At 40.0% G+C, this 21,205-nt stretch overlaps 2 protein-coding genes across 2 annotated transcripts; one reads left to right on the forward strand and one right to left on the reverse strand.

The window, feature by feature from the left end:
• Window positions 1-3,210: 3,210 nt before the first annotated feature.
• On the forward strand, window positions 3,211-6,108 carry ccn2a (cellular communication network factor 2a). Its single transcript, XM_046061209.1, has 5 exons — window positions 3,211-3,502; window positions 3,731-3,947; window positions 4,077-4,328; window positions 4,463-4,674; window positions 4,788-6,108. Exons 1-5 carry the CDS (start codon window positions 3,440-3,442, stop codon window positions 5,082-5,084), a joined length of 1,041 nt encoding a protein of 346 aa, XP_045917165.1. The 5' UTR covers window positions 3,211-3,439; the 3' UTR covers window positions 5,085-6,108.
• A 2,444-nt stretch (window positions 6,109-8,552) lies between these two features.
• Window positions 8,553-16,382, reverse strand: chga (chromogranin A). The gene is made up of 8 exons (XM_046061021.1): window positions 16,179-16,382; window positions 15,837-15,886; window positions 14,862-14,955; window positions 13,075-13,143; window positions 12,873-12,959; window positions 11,516-11,833; window positions 10,276-10,706; window positions 8,553-9,363 (listed from the first exon to the last, which is right to left on the reverse strand). Exons 1-8 carry the CDS (start codon window positions 16,222-16,224, stop codon window positions 9,280-9,282), a joined length of 1,179 nt encoding a protein of 392 aa, XP_045916977.1. The 5' UTR covers window positions 16,225-16,382; the 3' UTR covers window positions 8,553-9,279.
• Window positions 16,383-21,205: the final 4,823 nt, after the last annotated feature.

Genomic DNA, 21,205 nt, shown 5'->3' on the forward strand with positions numbered 1-21,205 from the left:
GTAGAAAGTTATCTAATAATTTCAACGGGACCCTAACAGTATGAGTGAATCCCAACATCACCGGCACACTTATAATTTGCATGCATTGGTTTGCTCAAAGAACAATAATTAATTTTTCCAACATGCACGCAGGTATGTTTAACAACACTGATGCCAACAAGCACAAGGCTGAACAGACTCCCCCGACGTTGTATCACCACCACAGTTCCATTACTGATTTTAATCCACATCTACTTTTTTAGACAAATAGCTTGGTCTATACTTAGCCTAGACATATCTGTTTCTACCACACACAGAGCGGTTTCCTTTGGCCACCACAGTCAACCCATCCACACATCCAGATCTGCAGAAAAGTGAGCACATGGCCAGTCGGCCTACTGATATTCAGCAAGGAAACCTGGAGACTGACAGACTGAACTCAGTTAACATTACAGTCAAAACAACATTCATTGTGTTTTCTAAAAATCTTGCAACTCATAGATGCATTTTTCTGAGTAGACCACTCAGATATACCTTCAATACTCTATTACTCTGTCTTGCAGTCTTTAAAAGGCATTCAAATGAGTTTAATCACCCAAATAAGGACAATTACTGTAGGATTTTACTTTATTTTCAAATGACATTCCTTGAAACCATTCAGAAAATTGCCTGTGATGTATGATAAATTGAATTAATAAACAACCTGACAGAAGCTGCATTACTCTGCACGTAAGATACAAATGTCAGCCAAGTTTGAGTTCTGTTTTGCAGCGTGGCCGGCATACGTTCCTCCATCAAGCTGTTTCCATTAGATATCATGGAGCTGAAGTTTGGGCCCTGAGGCTGCAATGACTGACAGCACACACACACACACACACACACACACACACCACACTTTCACTCACGGCTGTGTTTTTCCTTGCTCAGATGGTCTAACAGGAGCCCCTACTGTACTGAGCCAGCATAGAGAAAGAAAATATCCATATTAGGAAAAGAGCAGACGTCCTTATATGGGAAAGCTTCCTCTGTAGTAAGAGCCCTGTCTGCTGGCTTCTCCCTCACATTCCTTCAGCTCCAGGTTTCTCTGGGAGTTTTTCATTTCCGATTCGCTGGCTGGAGAAGCAGCAGGGCCGCCTTTCATAAGAGTCTGGCCTGGTGTGTGATCCCCTTTTTCAAAAAAATACACAAACCTCCGTCTAGCCTCTTTCCTGCAACCCTCCACGCTAGGGTTTGATGTAGTAAAATAAGCCTGGCCAGGGACAGGGCACACCTGGCCTTTTCAAGTTAGTCAGAGACTAAACCTCATTAAGCAGGTGAGAAGCCAGAGAACATGTAGCCTTTGTTCCCGTAATATCTGCCCCTCATTCCTTCATGCACTTTCACCAGAGTCAACTCTTTTAATCATGATTTGTCCTGACTAAGACCCAGTGGAGTCAAAAAGCCCTGTCAAATGTGAGATAAAATCCTCAGGCTTTGTTCCTCTCAGCCTTTTCAGGGAGTAAAAAAAAAAGCAGCTGAATGCTCAAGTCAACAAACAGCCATTTCGGGAAGTGCCATTAACTGAGAACATTAGTCTTTGTCCCCTCAATACCTGTACTGCATACCTTGGCAGGGCAGCACATTCAGCTCAGGTAACTCAGGAAACAGACTGTCAGGATCAACTTGTAGTATTCCACAGCTTTAATAAAGGACAGAAATATACAAAGCATATATTCTATTATTCTACCTGTCAAATCTGTTACGTGCATCACAAATTAGGAAAACTGGATGAAGTGGGTATGTGATGCTGAAGTTATTTACAGACTAGTAGCTTGCATTTTTGTAATCATGAAAGTTAGACTGGGTATTCCTTGGAAAGTAACAAAGTAACAATACTCAAGTATTGCATTTAGGTACAAGTTACACAAGACATTACTGCAATGCATTGTGAAAGATTAAACCAGTGATTTCAGATAGTGTCATAAAAATAAGCCCAAAGAGCTGCAATGAGAAAAGTCCAGACGATTTATAAAAATTTGTGTGGCAGAACATTGTTTTTCTTCTTTTGTATGTCATTAATTGTGTCGCAACTCCAATTTATCACTCTTTGGAAGGGACTCGACGGCTAGGTTGGAATCATCTGGATCAACTGTATACACAGTAGTTACAACTGGCTCCACCACAACAATAGTAGAATGCTACTTATGCACTGACGCAGCAGTATTAACAACCTAATGATGTAAAATATATGAATATATCAGTCACAGGGACCAGTTTTCTGAGGATTTTAAATGCAGGGCTTTTACCTGTATTGGGGTATTTTTGCATTGTGGCATTGCTACTGTTTGTTGAGTAAAGGTTGGGAATGCTTCCACCACTGCTACTTTTAAATGAGTCTGTATCTGGTGTACATATTATGGGTCAGAGGGGGGTCAGATCATGACAAAATAATTTGTATAATATGTGTATCATGAAACAGGACTGGAGGAAGTTTTTGTGATCAAAATGTTTCATTCATGCATAAGAGATCACAATGTTCTCATAATGCGTTTTAATAAGTAGCGCTTAAAGCTGCAGTTCAGCCACTGCTGTGTCCCAGATGTAACCACACCAGGGCAGAAGACAAAGTTACAAGACTTGCAGCGGTTGCCAAGTCTCTGTGCAGGATCGAGCACCTTGATAGATAACCAGCTCAAGCTAATGATTCAAATGAATTTCCTTTCCCTAACAGCTGTTAATTTACTAAAGTAGATGCTGGGTGTGCTCGTTTGAAGCCAAAGCTGATGAATGCTTTGCGGGCTTAAAGTCTTAACCACCCTTTACACTTCAATCAGTTAATTGAATCATTGCATGTTTACAACTTTCTACCTGTTGTCCATTTTTCTTTCATGTTAAGGTCTTTGTGCCTTCACGTTTGAACTGTGCTCGTTTTTTTTTTTAAATGAATATTTATAGGTACCGGCTGTCTGTTTGTGAAGTCAGTGTTCAGGAATTCCCAGTGTGGGGTCCCAGGTCTCTAACCAGACTTAACCTCCCATTCCAGATGAAAGCCGCTCTGAGAGAGAGAGAGAGTGTTGTTTGGCCGAGCAGCAGAGCCTTGCCTTCAGACAGCAGGAATGTGGGATGTCTGGAGTGGGGGTCAGGAAGCGAGGAAAGAATGCCAAGTATGTCCATGTTTGTCCAGGGCTGGCTCTCCATTCAGCCCCCAGTGACGTGCTTCCAGGGCCAGCGAGTATAAAGGGAGCTGGGCCGTGCAGTCAGAACTCAGATCAACTCCTCTACCGAAGCTAAACTCTAGCTTTCACTAAGGCAAGAAAGGAAAGACTGTGACCGGAGCAGCAGAGAAACCTTACGAGGCGAACGAGACAAGAGATCAACTTGATCAGAAAAGGTTTCTCAAGCTCAAACTCTGAGACTAAAGGAAGACTTTCTCAACAAGACTTAAGGAACAACTAGAATCTATTTCTACAAGGAAGAAAAGATGTCTGCTGGAATGAAGAAAATGATTTTGCTGCCTTTCCTGTGCATCATGCTCTCACACATGGTAAGTCTAAAAAACACTGAAAATGACTGCCCTGGTCGATTTAGGTTTATCTTTAAATATACAAGCAATGCTTTGAAACTTTAAACTTTGCTCTTCTCAAAACATGACATAAGCTCTAATCTTAAAAACACTGAATTCACTTTGTGCTGGATGTAAAACTACAGCTGTAATACAGTTTGTGGAGATTATATTTAACTAAGCACATGTCTGTGTGTGTCTTCTGCTCAGGCTGCAGGTCAGGAGTGTGGCAACCAGTGTTCGTGCCCCTCCACCCCCCCTCAGTGCCCCCCAGGAGTGAGCCTGGTGCTGGATGGCTGTGGCTGCTGCAGGGTCTGCGCCAAACAGATGGGGGAGCTCTGCACTGAGAGAGACCTGTGTGACCCACACAAAGGCCTCTACTGTGACTTCGGAGCCCCCATCAACAGACGTATAGGAGTGTGCACAGGTGAGCCATGGAAAAGCAAAATAATGACTTTTTCTGTGACGTCCTGCTGTGCGCCATTACAGAAGTGTCTTAAACGTCCTTAATGCATGAACCGAATCGTGACCTTTCCCGTTGTCGTTTCCCCCACAGCTCGAGATGGAGCCACCTGTGTGTTCGGAGGCATGGTGTACAAGAGTGGAGAGACTTTCCAGAGCAGCTGCAAGTACCAGTGTACCTGTCTGGACGGAGCTGTGGGCTGTGTCCCCCTTTGCTCCATGGACATCCGGCTTCCCAGCCCCGACTGCCCCATGCCACGACGGGTCAAGGTGCCAGGGAAGTGCTGTGAGGAGTGGGAGTGCGATTCTCCCTACAGACACAGTTTTGTGGGTTCTGCTTTGGCCGGTAAGTTAGTCTCCTATTCTGTATCATAAGGTCGTTTTGAAGCACACAAGGCTGTAGTTTCTTTGTTGGTCTTCATACAGAAATTAGCCATAATCAGGATCTTTCTAATCCAGTGTTTCCTCCTGTGTTTACAGCCTACAGAGAGGAAGAGACTTTTGGCCCAGATCCCTCCATGATGAGGGAGAACTGCCTGGTTCAGACTACTGAATGGAGCGCATGCTCAAAGACTTGCGGCCTCGGGATCTCCACCAGGGTCACCAATGATAACCGCGAATGCCGCCTGGAGAAACAGACCCGGTTGTGTATGGTGCGACCATGCGAGTCACAGCTGGAGCAGAGCATCAGAGTGAGTTTTTGTTAAACTGTAGTGCTTTCATGGACTCTACAGACAATGTCAGCATTTAAATAACCAAAGAATGCTTACTGAAGTTTCTGTTTCTCATCCTTTCCCTCCTACAGAAAGGAAAAAAGTGCATCCGTACTCCCAGACTCTCCAAGCCCATGAAGTTTGAGATCTCTGGCTGCACCACCACCAAGTCCTACAGGCCAAAGTTCTGCGGCGTCTGCCTGGATGGCCGCTGTTGCACCCCCCACAGAACCACCACCCTGCCCATGGAGTTCAAATGCCCCGACGGACAGGTCATGAAGAAGCACATGATGTTCATCAAGTCCTGCGCCTGCCACCACAACTGCCCCGGCGAGAACGACATCTTCGAGTCCATGTACTACAAGAAGATGGTGGGAGACATGGCGTGAGCCACTGAAGGATGATCGCAGCTTATGACTTGAAAACAAACAGAACTCCATCTCATTTTGCAGCTCAGTATATATGTTTTTTTAATGTTTTATTTTGTCATTTTCTCATTGTAAAAGTAGTCCAGACACTTGTCTCAGTGTCTGTGTGTTTTGTATGGCTGGTGCACATCAGCCACATAGACTCAGACAGAGGGTTGCGTAGCAGCTCCAAGAAATTCCTGCACTATAACTTCTATTTTTGACAAACCTACTGTCAGGTTGCCGCCCATTCCCCTTGAAATCCCTCTAACAGACCCGTCCATTTTAATGTATGCATTTTTATACCTTATCTAAACCATGACCTCCTCTCTAAATGAGGTGTCGAATAACTGCCCCCACCCCCCAAGCCCAGACCAGACCAGAAAACTCTAAGCAGCTGTAGATGGAGCACGCAGACCACAGCAGGCCAGTGTGCCCCTGTACAAACAGGTTTGAATGTTTCCTTGTGTGTATGTGTGTGTGTGAGTGTGTGGGTGTGTGTGTGTGTGTGTCTGTTAGCGCAGGCCTGAATGTCGGCCTTGTCTCTGTGTCTGTGCAGCTCACTCTGCTCACAGAGTAGAGGAAAGGTCAGAGTTTCCGCCCAGCATGTGGATGAGAAAGCAAGCTGCGAGCTGAGTTTAGGGTTAGATATGGAACACAGTGGGCTTTGCCACGGCACTGAGAAAAAAAAACTAAATAAGACATGTTGACTATTTCTGATTCAGGTCAGAAGGAAGAAACCAAGTGTCTATATAGAAACAAAAGTGTACAAACATAGAAGAAAAGACTGGAAGAATTGTAATTTCATTCCTTTTTTATTGTTGATGTGTAAATTATGTATATATTTGTACAGTTTAAGTTAATTTAAAAGGCAAATGTGTTCTGTGCTTCGGAGTGTATCAATAGTGTATGACAGTATTTTTTACTATTTTATTGAGAAGTGTGACAAATATGTTACATGTTTCACTTTGTAGCTGGAAATAAAATGTTATATTTTTTATACAAACATGAGCTCTCCCATTTTTCTTGTCTTCATTTTTAACGAATATGTGGACTGGATTTTGGTTCAACATCCACTGTTCGCTCCATGCACCATAAGATTTATTAATTAACTAAGCATGTTAAGAGGAACAAGACTCATGTTAGTTACCTGCATAAGTAGAACATAATTTGTTCATGTTTAACTTTTGACATCTCAGACAGTGAAAGTATTAATTAATTAATAACAAAAACAAAACAATCATTGTGGATCAACCTTGCTCAATCACTATTGCAGTTGAAGTAAATAAAATGGTGAAATGAGTCATTCAAGAAGGAGTTTTCTTTATGCTGCAGAGGTGTGTATGTGTCTGTGGATATTGATATTTTATTCCCACCACAGGAGTAACATATGATCCCTTCAGTTTTCATGTGATGATCTTTCAGATATTGGCTTGTTCTTCCACTTTCCACTCAGGTTTATTTAACACAGGGGTTTTCAAAGTGGGAGGCGGGCCTCCCCTGGGGAGCACCAAACTGTTTCAGGGGAGGCTTAGAGACTTGAGGTGTACCCGATGTTCAAGAAGGATTTCTAACAAACAGATTTTTTTTTAGATACCAAATGAGAACCATGCTCTAGGATTGCTTAAATAACTCTAAATTGGTTATGGAAATAGTTTGGGGGAATTTTACTGTTTTCCTTTACCTAGAATCTTGCACTTGCACGCAGTTTTAAATTATGTCATTATTAGGCTATTTTAACTCAACTGTTGGATGTATATTGGATCACGTAGCTGCTACATGATCCCATCTACAGTACATGCTAGAACTGAACTAAACTAAAAAGCGGGCACGTTTTTCTAAGCTTGGTCTGCGGGGAGGCCCACAGTCTCACACACTGAAAAGCCCTGATGTAACATACTACCATGATGCAACTGATATTACATATCACCTTGCTAGTTTTATGGTTTCACTTGTATTTTATGCATTATTGCTTCACCTATTTTTGTGCCTAATGTACTGTTTTTTTAGAAAAGTGTCTCTGAGTATCCTGAAAAGCGCTGTTGAATTAAAATGCATTATTATAATATCATTATTAACATAACTTACTGTAATGCCTCCTTCAGTGAACAAAGACATTTAAAAGATGTATGAGTTCTTATAAAGCAAACAATCAGGAAAATGGACTGTGGTGGCCAAATGACTATTGCCCCCTATTGAGTAGTTAGCTGAACTGAAAAATTATATTTAAAATGTAATAGTTTATGCACTGTAGCAAAGATTTTTTGCTTTTGGTCATTTTTACAAAGTAGAAGATGGAAATAAATAAACCTTGGTTCCAAAGAACAAAAAGTTAATGTCCTAACGTGACTACGGTGCCCTTTAAAATCTCCCTTGCTGACAGTAAGCACCTCTGCAAATGAAGGCTCAGACAGACTAATGTCGCCACCTGGTGCCCTTTTCATTTTGTTGTCATTCATTTTTAATATCACTTTCGCCTTGTTTTGGCATCCATATTCATGCAGCTGAAAAGGAGGAGATCTGCACAGCCTTATATGAATCTGTCTGATCCATAATTATAATAGTTGGTCAAACAGCATAATGCTTTGCTGCAGAAAGTTCAAAATATAATATGTCTAACAAGTACTGTAACCACTGTTGTGAAGAATTGTCCAGTGCTAAACACAAAAGACAAACATGACTGTAATCTATTTTTCTTCTTCCTTTGTTATCGCTGATTTGTAATTCAACCATTTTTATAGTGTACTTTTAAGATCCTCTGTATTTGCATACAACAGTTTCAGTTTCCAGCAGTCAGCAGCTATATTTATTTAAGCTGCCAGAGGAAGCAGAACTTTTGCATTTTCAGTTTTGCCTCTGCCCATGTTCTAGTCTTGTCTTCCTTCAATCAATTTTGTTTCACCGCTGCTCAAGAGCTCTCAATATACAGTATTGCTCACCAAATATAGCACTGTATTATTCAAATCTCCACCAGCTCTTTCATCCTGATAGTAGCGACTAAAGAATAATGTTATGCTCATGCAAAAAAAAAAACTAAGGATCAAAATGTTGTCTTGGAATTTAATATACCGTATAAACAGCTTGTGTGTCAGAGTGGTGATTCATGTTCTCAGCTCCTTCACCCACAAACACAACCAAGTGCAGACTGCATCTACAGTGTGAAGTAATGTCGCTTTACAGTGAGAAAGTCGGTTCACTGCAGTCTATGTGAGTAAAAGTACAGTATATGAATATATTATACAGTATTAAATGAACCTTCACTCTGGTAGTTCACTTGCCTTTACCAGTTTCACTTATATATATAATAAGGTGCTATGTGATGAAGTGTGCAAAAATAGTTTATTGTAGGTGTAAATTTGTTAGTTTATTGTATTAAAGTCTTGTGCATTTGATTCTAGAGACATTAAAATAACTTACCAACACATAGATTTCCAGATAAACTCAATTAAATTTATTGGTTTTCTTACATAATTAAGTACAGTTTAAGATTACAATCCAGCCATTAATCTGCTAAAAATGTTCACTTATTGCCTTGGCTTGATGTGAGTCATCTGTATATATAATTGGTAAGCATCTATATATTGTCCTTCTTCTCCCTTAATAAGTAAGTAAACATCCCAGAAAGAGCTTTGTACATGTATACATGCCGTGACTGTACAACCTCACTTTGTTGGTGTGTGTGCGTGTATGTGTGTGTGAGTGTGTGAATATACCTGGATCTGCCTCAACCTTTCAAATAAATCAATGCGCTATGTTAAAATCATTTGAAAAGCAGGCATGTTACACTTGCAGAAAGACAGAGATGATTGTCAGAGAAAATGAAGGAAAACAAGCTGTCAAACTTCAGCGATGGACAGATTTTTCCTTTAAGAGCCTTGCTCTGTGTTCTGAATGTTATATGCACGTGTTTGAATGCACAGAATTTGGATATTTTTTATGCATGTCTAGCTGCAATGTGCATCTACTGGATGCTAATCTATGTGAGGGACAAAATGTCACAAGAGAGGCTGCAGCAGTGTGGTGCAAAGGGGGCATCCTCTAGAAAAATAGCAAAAGATAAAATATTGTCACATATTCACACGCTCTGTGTATGTAGAAACCAGGCAGCTGGTAAAGCGGAGGAGGACGAGAAGGCAGAGGAGGTTGCGGTGTCAAGTTTTCTACCAATCTCTCTCTCTCAGCCTCGCCGCAGCTCATGGAGTTTCTGGGCAACGTTTTCGAGCTCCGACTCGATGGCTGCCAGGCTTTCAATCTCTGGCTCCTGCAGATATAATGAGGGGACAGCAAGTGGGAAAAAGATAATAAGAGTGCGATCAATCATAAATACAGTTTGCACAAAGTTTCTAAAAATATCTGGAACAATCAGCTTTCATGCATTGCTGTTTTGGCTGTAGGAAGGACACATTACTACCAGAATTAAGGCTATCACAGTCTGAATAGCTTCTGTTGAACATGGGGCCAAGCAGCAGCTGCACCAATTTGTATCTTCATGGGATTTGAGCTGTAGGAAGGATTCTGCTTCTTTTTTATTTCTTTTTTTTTACAGTAAAATACAGAAACAAACTCAAATTTCTTGAACTAGCAAACCAGACAGCTCAGTAAAACAAGTAAATGTTAACCTTGTTGTGCAGAAAATAACGTTATTAGCCTTAACATTAACATTAAACGTTATTATTTATAGGAATAATTTAACATTTTGGGAAATACATACTCATTGGCTTTCTAGTCTGAAGTTAGATGATTCTTCTCTCTTACCTGTATGCTGAACAGACTGTTACCCTACCAGTACCACTAAAGCTCACTAAGTTACATGCTTATCTAGTTTGTTTAATCCATACGCATCTTCTAAAAACAATTTGCAGTTTTACTGGGGGGGGGGTGTCTCACACAGTAACAAACAAGATATAGCGTGCCAATTACTGAGCTTTATAAGTGTAGATAGATAGATTTTGTTACCCTTGGACAGAGGCTAGCTGTTTCCCCCTGTTCCCAGTCTTTATGCTAAGCTAGGCTAACCAGCTGCTGGCTGCAGCTTCATATTTACTACACAGACACATGAGCGGTATCAGTCTACTCATTGCAGTAAGAAAGCCAGTAAACTTGTTTTCTTTGTTATTTTCAGCTGCTGTACAAAGTTACAACTTGTTGGGAGATAAAGGGATGGACAGCACACCTCTGACTTCTGGCTGGCGCTCCCCTCTTCCTCCGACCCCCTCTTTTCCTCAGGCAACCTTCTAGCAATCATCTGCAGCTCCTTCTCCTCTAGACTTCGCTGCATGCCTCTTTTCTTCTTCTCCTCCTCCTCTTCCTCTGTGAACTCTTTTGAATGGTGTGGCACTTCCTGCTGGCTGTTGAGCTGCTGCGCCTCCTTTCCGACTGCTTTCTTCGTCAGTGACAAGGCCTTACCCCTCTTGGTCCATCGCTTTAGGCTCTCCTTATTCCCTCTCTTCGTCTCCCCTTCATCCTTCTCTTCTTCCTGCTCCACCTCTTTTTTATGTGAGAAAAGTGCAGATCTCTTGTCTTCCTCCTCTGCATCCTCTTCATTGGACTTCTTCTCTTTTGATTTGTTTCTGGGTGCATCTTTCTTTTCACCAGATCCAGCTCCTGGGAACATGAAAAATAAAGGAATGAGGCCTACCAGACCACCGGCAGAATACATCAGCAAGATACCACTCCTTGTAATGAAATATTTCGTGCCAGCTGGCAGCTGTGCCCCCAGTACTGCTAGCTATGCTTTATGGGAATTAACAACGTGGCTGGAGCAATCAGATGACTTGGCTGAAGCTCCCTTTTGTAGAATAGGATGCATATTTTATTGTACTTTGTCGTTTTAGCTCAAAAAACTTTTCTCTGATAATCTGTTGAAAAGTTTGGAGAGAGAAAGGACCAAAACTTGATTGCAGTCTTGATCAAAGGGTAGCGATTATCGTGAATGATTCCAGCTGTAAGCATGCACACCAGCTCATTTGAAGTCTGGGACATGGAGGCATTTAATCATTTCTTTTGGTGTGCTGTCAGAATGCCAGCCATGTTGGCCCCCCTTCCCTGTTGGGGGACTGAAATTCATCATGTAGATGGAAGCACTTCCATCAATCACCTAGTACCGTGGCGGAAGGCGTTTTCATCTGCAAGACAGGGTTGTTTTTTTGCAATCTCCCCATCTTAAGATTCTGCTATCTGCCTTTGGTATTCCTTATTCCATATTCTAATTTGATAGGGTGCCCTTTGTTTCTTGAATAAAAATAAATATGACTTGACTGGGCCTTTAAATGATCAAGCTCTAAATCAGAACTTTCATGTTCCCTGTCATCTTATTAGTATATTTTTTGTGTTCCCTTCATGCATCTGTTTTACTGTAACTAGGATTAATTTCAAAAGACATGCATACATTAACAAAGAAAATATCCACTTGCCTTTCTTATCCTTGGTCATGCTTTCCTCTGAATTCTCCACTGAATTTGCTCTCTTCTCTTCATACTCTTCTTCTTCATCTTCCTCGCTCTTTTCAGCCTTTCCCTCACTCCACTCATCCACAGACTCAGCGGCGTGACTTCCTGGGCTCTCGTCATTTTCCCCCTTTGTTTGCACTTCTTTAACGTTGCCACTGTCCTCTTGTGACTCTCCATCTCCCAGGTCCTTTTCTTCCTCTCCGTCTCCATTTCCTGTCGTCCTCTTCTGGGACAGGATGGATCTTTCTCCAGGGCCTCCTAAAGCCTCCAACATGGATCGATCTGAAAACGAGGAGGGGTAGAAAATTAATTTACTAGAAGACATTGATTTCCCCATGATGCTGAAAGTGCTTACACAACAGCGTGGCCTTTTCATTATTGGGGTCATTTTGTGCCGTAACTGTCAACTTTTTGTGTTTTTTCTTAATGGAGTTGGTCAGTATGTCAGATTTTACGTGACAATAACAAAACTATGCATCATGTGATGCTTAAATGTGTCTGCCTTTATGATTCACCAAAAGCTCATAAGGACATGCCGATTTTTTCAAAAGAATTATTGAATTGATTTTGATAATCGATCAATCGTTGAAAGTCATTTTTCAATCATAAATGCCAAATATTTGATGGTTCCAGCTTCTTTTTTTATGTGTTGTAGTTATATTATTTCATAAATCCTTTTATTCTGTGTTCAAGTGTAAAGCTTTTGGCTCAGATGTTTGTGACGCTGATAAATGCCTTTTTTTTATCAGTACTTTGTCTAACAGAGCTGAAACAGAATTTATGGTAATCATTTCTGGTACATCCTTCGGTAGACACATACTTTGAGCCACAGATGTATTGTATCCTGTAACTCTTTTAATACAATTTTATCAGTTTTGCGGTTCTCAGAGAGCTCAGACGAAATGCACTTTATTTAATATTCTTTGTCATTACTGTACTCGTACTTGCATTGCTACTCCTCCACTGTGTACTTTACAGAGAGTCTGGCACTGACTTCAAAAGAAAGCTGGGTGTGCTGTCAGGTGGAAGGACCTCCCTTGTGTATGTCCTGATTTTGTCCACAGAAAGCATCAGCAGAGTCTATATTCACTTCAGCATATCTCATCTGTTTGTCAGCCCTGCTTTGCTGACAGCATAAAAAGGGAAGTAATGGAAGTGATAAATCATTTTGACAGCTTGTGCACTTAAAAATGTTGATTAGATATTCCTCACAAAGGAACTGACTGTAATGTTGTTGAATTGTGATAAACAACGCGGAAAAGTATGGATATGCACGAGTCTCAGCTCAGGGCATTTTTCTCATGAATCTGAAGAAACTTACCAGCAACATCACCTGGATTCTGAGGAGTGTGTGTCAGTGGGTCAGGTGTAGCGGCATCTCTCTGCAGCTGAGCTCTCTCTTGACCACCTAAAATGAAAATGAGTTGCTTTCTGTCTGTGCCATCTTTTTTGTCTTCATGTACGTGTAAACAAACATGTTCCGCACCCAAACAGACATCAGCTACACGTGGTCTGTGACTCACCTTGAATGGCAATCTCCTGCAGCTCCTTCAGAAAGTTATGATGGCGAAGGATAGAAACAAGCCTTTCATCTGTGTAACACACACACACACACACACACACACACACACATCAAAATGCATGCAAATGAGTGGTTAAATACCTCAGTTAAGAAAGAAAAGAACAGACAAAAGGCAGTATTGGGATCCTGCAGGGGGTAAAACACAGGTATATGTCTTTTCCCTTCAGTGTTTCACCGGACTCAGCAACTTGCTTCAGTGGTTCGTCAGAGCTAATTGCCCTGAAATTTACTGCTTTTAAAGCAAGAGCACAATTAATCATTTGGCCCAGAGAGACTCCCCCAGTGAATTACAACAGCAGTGAGCATTGGACTTTCTGCTGACCCACAAACGGCACTGCATACTGTACGCAGCAAGCACAAAAAAGATAACAACCGTACAGTGCAACGCTCTAATATCGGTCTGTGATCTTTCTTTTTTTTCCTTCTCTTTCCATGACTTTGACTCGCCTTTTCTCCCTCCCCTCTCCCCTCTTTCCATCCCTCTGGTGGTGTACAGTTTCCCTCTCTCTCAGCGCGCCAGTAACAAACACTCAGTGAGTAATGCTCTGATTGATTTTTTACAACAAGGACAGCATCAAGGTAACACACTGGCTATGTAACTGAACAGTCTTTACTGAGTGATAGTGACCCCGCTTATATATATATCACAGCGGGTTTTTACTCAGCAGCCATCGCATCAATCCATTAACCTTATGATGTTGGCATTGTGCTCTGGATTTAAAAAAAGGACAGCCTGTATTGGTTCTCTTAGAAAGGCAGTGTTGTGCCAGCGAGGGCTGATTTGTTTCAGTCCTGGTTTATAAATAAGGTTGCAGAATTTAGAAAATAATTACACATTTAGAATCCGTGTTACATAAAAAGGATTACTTTATTGCTTTAGAGCTATCACTATACTTCAGCATTTTATTTAAGACACAAGGAAGTTAAGGAAAATAAATCAAAGAGGATGACATCATCTTTTAGTCAAGAAATTTGCATTTAACATCCTTTTGACTGTAAGAACTCGAAGTGGTAGCTCTGGGTAACACAGTATGTCCATATATTATCATTGATGGGATACAAGACAAGATACTGGCTGGAGTTTGGTGATATAGCTTAAATGTTTATCTTTCTTGCTCTCACAGTGATACAATTTTGCATTCAACTGTTTTAGGTGAGTCACGTGAACAAAAACAGCGGAAACATCCAACAAAGCAGCAAAAGAAATATTTAATTCATAATTTCATAAATTTACTCTGCAAATACTCATTACGCATTCCTTGTTATTTTCACATTTAAGCTATTGTGTAGCATATTGGTCACAAGCAGCATCTACAAAATCAACATTCAAGCCTCAAGCCTCTCTGATGGATCCGATACCATCTGATGTGCTCCTAACACGGCTTTATTCTAAGATGAAATATGTTAAGTTGTGATCATTTCATAAAATTTGCTATTATAATGCACATTGTCCTGTTTTTTGTGTTTTCTGGCTGAGTTTTGTGTATTTGTAGAATGGGATGGGTATCATAAACTAGCTTATAGACTATAAATGCTAAATGGTATGTGGCATTGCTCCATGCTATACAGACCTGTCCCTAAACAAATAAACATTAAATAAAAAATAATAATAATAATTTAAAAAAATATATATGAAAGCCAGAATTACGTTGACATTATCGAAAGTTTGAGGTTTTTGGTCAGAAATACTGTGAGACCCTATTTTGTCGTCCTTCAGGTGGGGCTTACCTGTCCTCAGTGTGGCCAGACACTCCTGACTGACAGGCATGGGGTGGGGCCTTGATAGCACATCTGCCAACGCCTCCACAATACATTTCATCACCTGCAGACACAGACAGTGCACAACATGACCCAAACACCTTTGCTGTTGCATTCTGATATTTACCTGGATAGTGCCTGTATGGTCAGAACATTAAATCATTTGTTTGAATTGCCAGCTCTGGTGAGTCAGTTTCATACTGTGAGCAAAGATGTTACAGTTAGAGTGAATTCTGGATGTTCTGGTAAAAGAAAAAAAAAAAACTGTTCTCCACTTGTCTGCTTTTCTTTGAATGCAGCCCTTGTGCCAGCTCACCCACTAACTTCAAGATGTGAAACCCTTGGAGGAGATATCAGAATCATTTCCTCTCCCATTGTGCTTTCAGTGCCAAGCCAATCCCACTCGCCTGATGATTTTTCACTCATTTTTTACTCCCTTCTGGCAGCCAGATCTTTGAATTTACTCAGTCCCATCTCACAACTGTCATCCCTCTTTCACACATCATCCACATATCCACCTTATATTCTCATCTGTCCAAACCCTTTTCTGGAAACTCTCTCTCTCTCTCTCTCTCTCTCTCTCTCTCTCTCTGTAGAGATGTGAAATGGATCCAGAAATAGTCTACCAAATTATGGAGGTCAAAACTCTGTTCAATTGATTTGAACAAGGTCATACTGAGATTTCATCCCAGTGGAGAAGGCACTTAAGTGAGAGTCAATTTGCTTGGATCAAGTATCTCTAATCACTGCTTGCCTTTTGAGTGTGGCAAGAAGAAGGACTAGACTTCATCACTGGTATTGAATATATTTAAATATATTTTGTCAGTGCATATAATTTATGGAATTTCGAATACACATATAATACTGTAGCCTATGCTATTTCTACATCTACAGTAACACTAACATTAATAGTGCAAATACTGCTAATAAAAACACAATATTTACCTGTACGTCCTCATTCTCCAGCTGACTTTGAGTCAGTGGCAATGACAGAACTGCAAGAAAAGCAAGAAAAGGAAAAAAAACATGAATCATTCCCTTCATAATAGATCTGCTAATCGCTAAAGCTCGGATGTTATTTCCCGCTGTTACTAAAACACACCGACTGTTTCAGTAACAGGGGACTGAATGTGCCAAAGGTGCAGGTGCGTTCACTCCATCGTTAGAGATGTGTTAGTCGCTGTCCTTGGTGCTGAACGCAGACAAACCGCATCTCTTAATGCAGGTTTCTCTCAAACAACCCGACTGTAAGCATAATGTCAGTTAACTTCAACAAGGTTTCCTCACCGCAGTTGGACAGTATTGCCAGAATGAACAGTCCTCTCCCGATCATTGTTGGAGACCGGGCGCATAAAGCTCTCCAGGAATAGAAAATAGCGAAGCTTATATCAGAAGGTTTGATTTCACCCCTTTGAAGACAGTCAGTGGATTACGGACGCATTCTGAATAAAACTTAGCCGCCTATCGCTTATTTCTGGAGAGCTAAATCTCCTGCAGCATCAGTCCTCTCCGGTCTCTCCACCAACACCTTGCCGCAACAGCACCCGCTTTTTATAGGACGAGCTGGAGCAAGGAAGTGACATCATCCACTTGACAAATGATCACTATTGTACCTGTACCTATACCTCGTTGTCAGGGCGTGCACAGGTTTAGAGTAGGGGAGAGCAGGGGCGAAAGTACCCTTTTTCAGAAAAACCTGATTTTAAAAGATAATGTTTCAGACAGAATTATATTTTTGCTGTGGTCACTAACTCACACGTGTGGTGTGTACCACACAGGTGGTATTTTGTACAAATGTAGAACGACTTCCGTATAATTTCACTTTAAACATAAGTGGCACATTGTTACTTTCGACCCCTGTCAGCTGGGACAAAAGTAACACAACAAGCTAGATTTTTTGTGTTACCCTTGTATTTAATAAATAAACATGACTGTGACCTTGTTAATGTGTAACTGCAAATATCTTTTGTGCTTTATCTTTAAAAAAAAAAATTATTATATTTTTATTTTAAATATTCAGTTTCAAAAGTAACCTGACAGCCCAAACTTGAATTGTTTAGAATATTTCATATTATATTAAGCATATATTATAAATATATAATATAAATGTGCAAATGTGTGCACCTAAAACAGGGGGGAAATGGTTAGATGGAGATTGTTTATGAACCTGACTTGATTAAAATAAAATAAGACTTTACTGATCCTGCACTGGGGATATTTTCATGTTGTAGCAGTTTCAGAAACAGTGAAAAAATAAAACATAATTTAGAAAGATAAGACAAAAATGAAAATAAATTTTATTTACAGAAATGATTTTAAATTTGTTTTAGTAAGAACAGTATGAGCGATCTGCATTTTGAGTGCTTTTTACTGACACCTACTACACTGACCTCCTTAGGAGACAGGCCAAAATAAATATCAGCCGCTCTCTTAATATAAGCATGCAGCTTCCTTTCCTAGTCCAAGGAGAAGACTTAATAATGTGATCTGTGGTCTAGTCTTCTCCCCAATTATCTCTGCCCTCCTCCTACATTATCTGAACAAAGCGCTTGGCATATGGCATGAGACTTTAACAGCTGACCTGAGACTAATGTTTCTAATAGAGATGTCCAGAAACGCCTTCTCAAACATCTGGCTGAATCAGACCTCTGTCTTTCTGACCCACGCTATTGGCATATTCTGTTGGTATAATATGACATAAACATGTTTGATAAATGCTGAAACACAGAGAAAGTCACCACATTAGCAGCTGGACAAAAGAAACACTTGTGGTCAGGTGTAGCGGGACGAAAGTAACAAGTGTTACTTTTGTCCGGACAGGAACTCCTGACATATAAACACGATTTATTTTTATACTGAAAAACTCTGACAGGGCAAACTTCATGGTGTGTTAAAGCACTAACTAGCCTGTAGATTAATAATTACTGTGACACATGAAACGAGAGACACAACTTGTAATTTGAAAAAGAGTCCCATTTCAGAAATTTACTTGCCGTGCTTGAAAACAGTTTGCGGTCGCAGGAAACGATGATGAAATCATGCGATATTTGAAAATCGCCTTGTTACTTTTGTCCCATGTTACTTTTGCCCCGGTTTACCCCTATACTTTTAAGTAAGTTTATTCTATAGTTAAATTTACATATACATACTATACATGCGCGTGAGTCATCAGACAAAGTCTGTTACAGCAAGAGAAAAACATTGTTCTTTTAATAAACTACCTGCTTTGGAAGCTGATCATATAGTGTGGCATCTATTTTTCTATTGGGGTGTAACAAGGGAACACAATGCATTTGACATCAACTCACAAGGTCTGTGATATTCTTGTAGAGGATTGAATTGGTGCCATTTGTAGTGAATAAGTATGGATACTTTGTATAAAAATTTGAGAACTGTAGCTAAAAAATTCAGTGAGTTATAGTTACTGAAGCAAAAAGTGTTACAACCATACCCGGTCTCCCCTACTGCTTTGTAGGCTGCACTTAAAAAAGGTCATAAAACAAAAACTAAACCCAGTATGTCGTCAGAGATGTAAAGATGTTGACATAGGGTATCATTTCATTTGGTCTGCACTCAGTTATGGTAAAGTAATCAGTGAATATTGTCCAACGACGGACATGGTTGCACATGTTTTGACTAAGCCTGTAACGAAGTTCAGAAATGAGAAATTCATGGGTTATATGTTTGGAAAATTGACTGCCAGAAATGTGTGAAATGTATAACTGTGAACTAAGTGTGTACAGTAGTTGATAAAGTTAGCTTTACTACGACTTGTATAGTATAAGAGCAAGAGGGGGTGTTAACATATCAACTAATATGTTGTTTAAGTGTGTTCTTACCCTGATATAGTCATGCCCTGTGAGGGATGTACAACTGCGCATGTGCAGAAATAAAAAGTGAGAGTACGAGCTCCCCGTTCTGGTTGAAGCACCAACGATGAGTGTGTGTGTTTATTCCTCCGTTAAGTAAGCCGGTATTCCTACCCTAAAGATGACAGCACCAACAATACTATATTTTATTTTATATCACTGGAAAATGTCTTTAGTGTGATCAAGCAGGTGTATAGACAGATGCAATGTCTTTGTCCCCATTATCTTGTGATCCCATACAGGACAAAGCTGTATCATCATGCTGTATCTGTGTCTCTTGACTACCTGAATGTGTTGCTAGGTGACTAGTTTATTGAAAATTATTGCTGTCATGGCTGTTGCCATGCCTGCTTTGATCATGTGAGCAGGTGGCCTGAATAGAACATAAAAGAAAAGGCCTTTTATCACATTTCATAACCCAAGACAATGCAGCATGTACCCTTCTTATCTGTGACATAATGTATATAGTACCCTATGTTAATATTTATGGAGCTAATATAACTATAAAAATTAGTTTGTTAATACTTCATAAATATAATTAATATCTGATATAGCTCCAAGATGTTTTGCTACAGACATGATCATTTTGAAAGTGGTTATAGGTGGTTAAGACAATTTCAAATGTAAAGATTAAACTTGTATCATGAATTCCTGTTGCTCACCATTCATAAATGATCAACTCACTACTTTATGTGTTTAATAAACACTTAATTGATGATCAAATAAAGAATGCTAACTCAGAGTTATTTTGCCACCAAATTAGATGAAATCTAATTTGATGCAACCTCTCAAACAGTCCACCAGTAGGCCTACCTGTAATCACAGAAATATTGGCCATGCCAGTGGCTGTATGTATGGGAGAAATTTTTATTGGGCTTCCAAGAGACCACAGCCTCTGGCAGCACGCAGTCACATACAATCGCACACGAATAACATTAACAGCTTTCAACATATACAGTCACACAACACATAGCAGTAGTCACAGTGAAATAACATTGAACACTTAGATAACTACATAATCCCCAACAGTTAAACATTCACCCACAGCAGCTGTAGTGGTAGAGACTTCACGATACAGTATTCCCCACAATAGCAAACTATTAGATTTTACGAGTGCCTACAAAATGTATTGCATACAAATACATTTTACAATTAGCTCATTACGTACCAAAATTGCACCGTCCCCTTTAACGCCTGATTCCGCATTTCCTACAAATAAAAGTTAGAGACCGCACATTCACCAACAGTAAAAAGTTACAAATTACATTTTCATTGATTTCCATTCCTGGTGCCCAGAGGATAAAAACTGACTTTTTCCAACCACCACAATGAGATTAACATTTGTGGTTATGAGTGAAAGGTCTCAACAACTGTTTATGTTTATGATTTATGTGAAATCTGCTACACTCATTCATGTCCACCTCAAGATAAACTGTGCTTTTATACCCAGATTTTTCCTCTAGCGAAATTTTGTTCGATTCTGCAAAACTACTAACATTCCTATCAGCTTCAGTTGTACTTTGTTTATTGCTAATTAGCAAATGTTAGCATGCCAAAATGCTTATGATGGTGTACATGGTATTAACATTATACCGGCTTAACATCAGCATATTAGCATGGTCAGTGTGAGCATGTTAGCATGTGCATATTAGCAATTAACTAAAAGCTCAGTCTCACACTGCATGCCTGTAGACTGACACTGGTGGTCGTTTTTCAAGAAGTAGAGTGTAGCATGGAAGAGAATGATGTACTGAAACTAAAACCACTGGGCAGGTGCCAGCTGACAAATTAGGAGAGAATGGAGAGACTTGCTCAAGCATACATCACTGTAATGAAGTGAGAAAGAAAGAATGGGAGACAGGAATCTGATTGTGACTCGTTAACATTACTAGAGAGACTGATTCTTTTGACCGTTGTTATATGTTTGCATCTGAAATTATTTTCTGTTTAACTGGATTTCCAAGAGGCAGATGCCATCTGATTTGGTGCAATATAAATAAATGTATGAAGTAACTGTAAGTTAATAATCATTACCTGATGATTGTGTGTTATTTTATTATTACATAAGCTTGTGTTTTTAGAAGCTATTATAAAGTGTTACCAAATGGCCCATAGTAAATCCATTAAAAGTTCTCAAATTAAACAAAACACACAATGCACAATTGAGTTTATTGTCTTACAGTATTGTTGCTTAAAGGTCTATCTACCTATTAGGCTCATATACATGCAACCTATGGAACATCCCAAAGTTGTTTGCTCTCTTTTACCTCATAAGTGCTGAGTACCAGATGTACTTATGAGGTCATTTTCGCTTTTGTTACTGACACTTAAAGAATGACAGACAAAGAGGTTTCTGAGGTGTGGGTTGCACTGTTTGCTGTTTCAAATGTCCTGCTGCACCGTCCACTGAGATCCCACAGATCTAATTATGCTTTTACAGTCAAT

Source organism: Micropterus dolomieu, linkage group LG10 (assembly GCF_021292245.1).
Source record: "Micropterus dolomieu isolate WLL.071019.BEF.003 ecotype Adirondacks linkage group LG10, ASM2129224v1, whole genome shotgun sequence".
NCBI classification, from domain to species: domain Eukaryota; kingdom Metazoa; phylum Chordata; class Actinopteri; order Centrarchiformes; family Centrarchidae; genus Micropterus; species Micropterus dolomieu.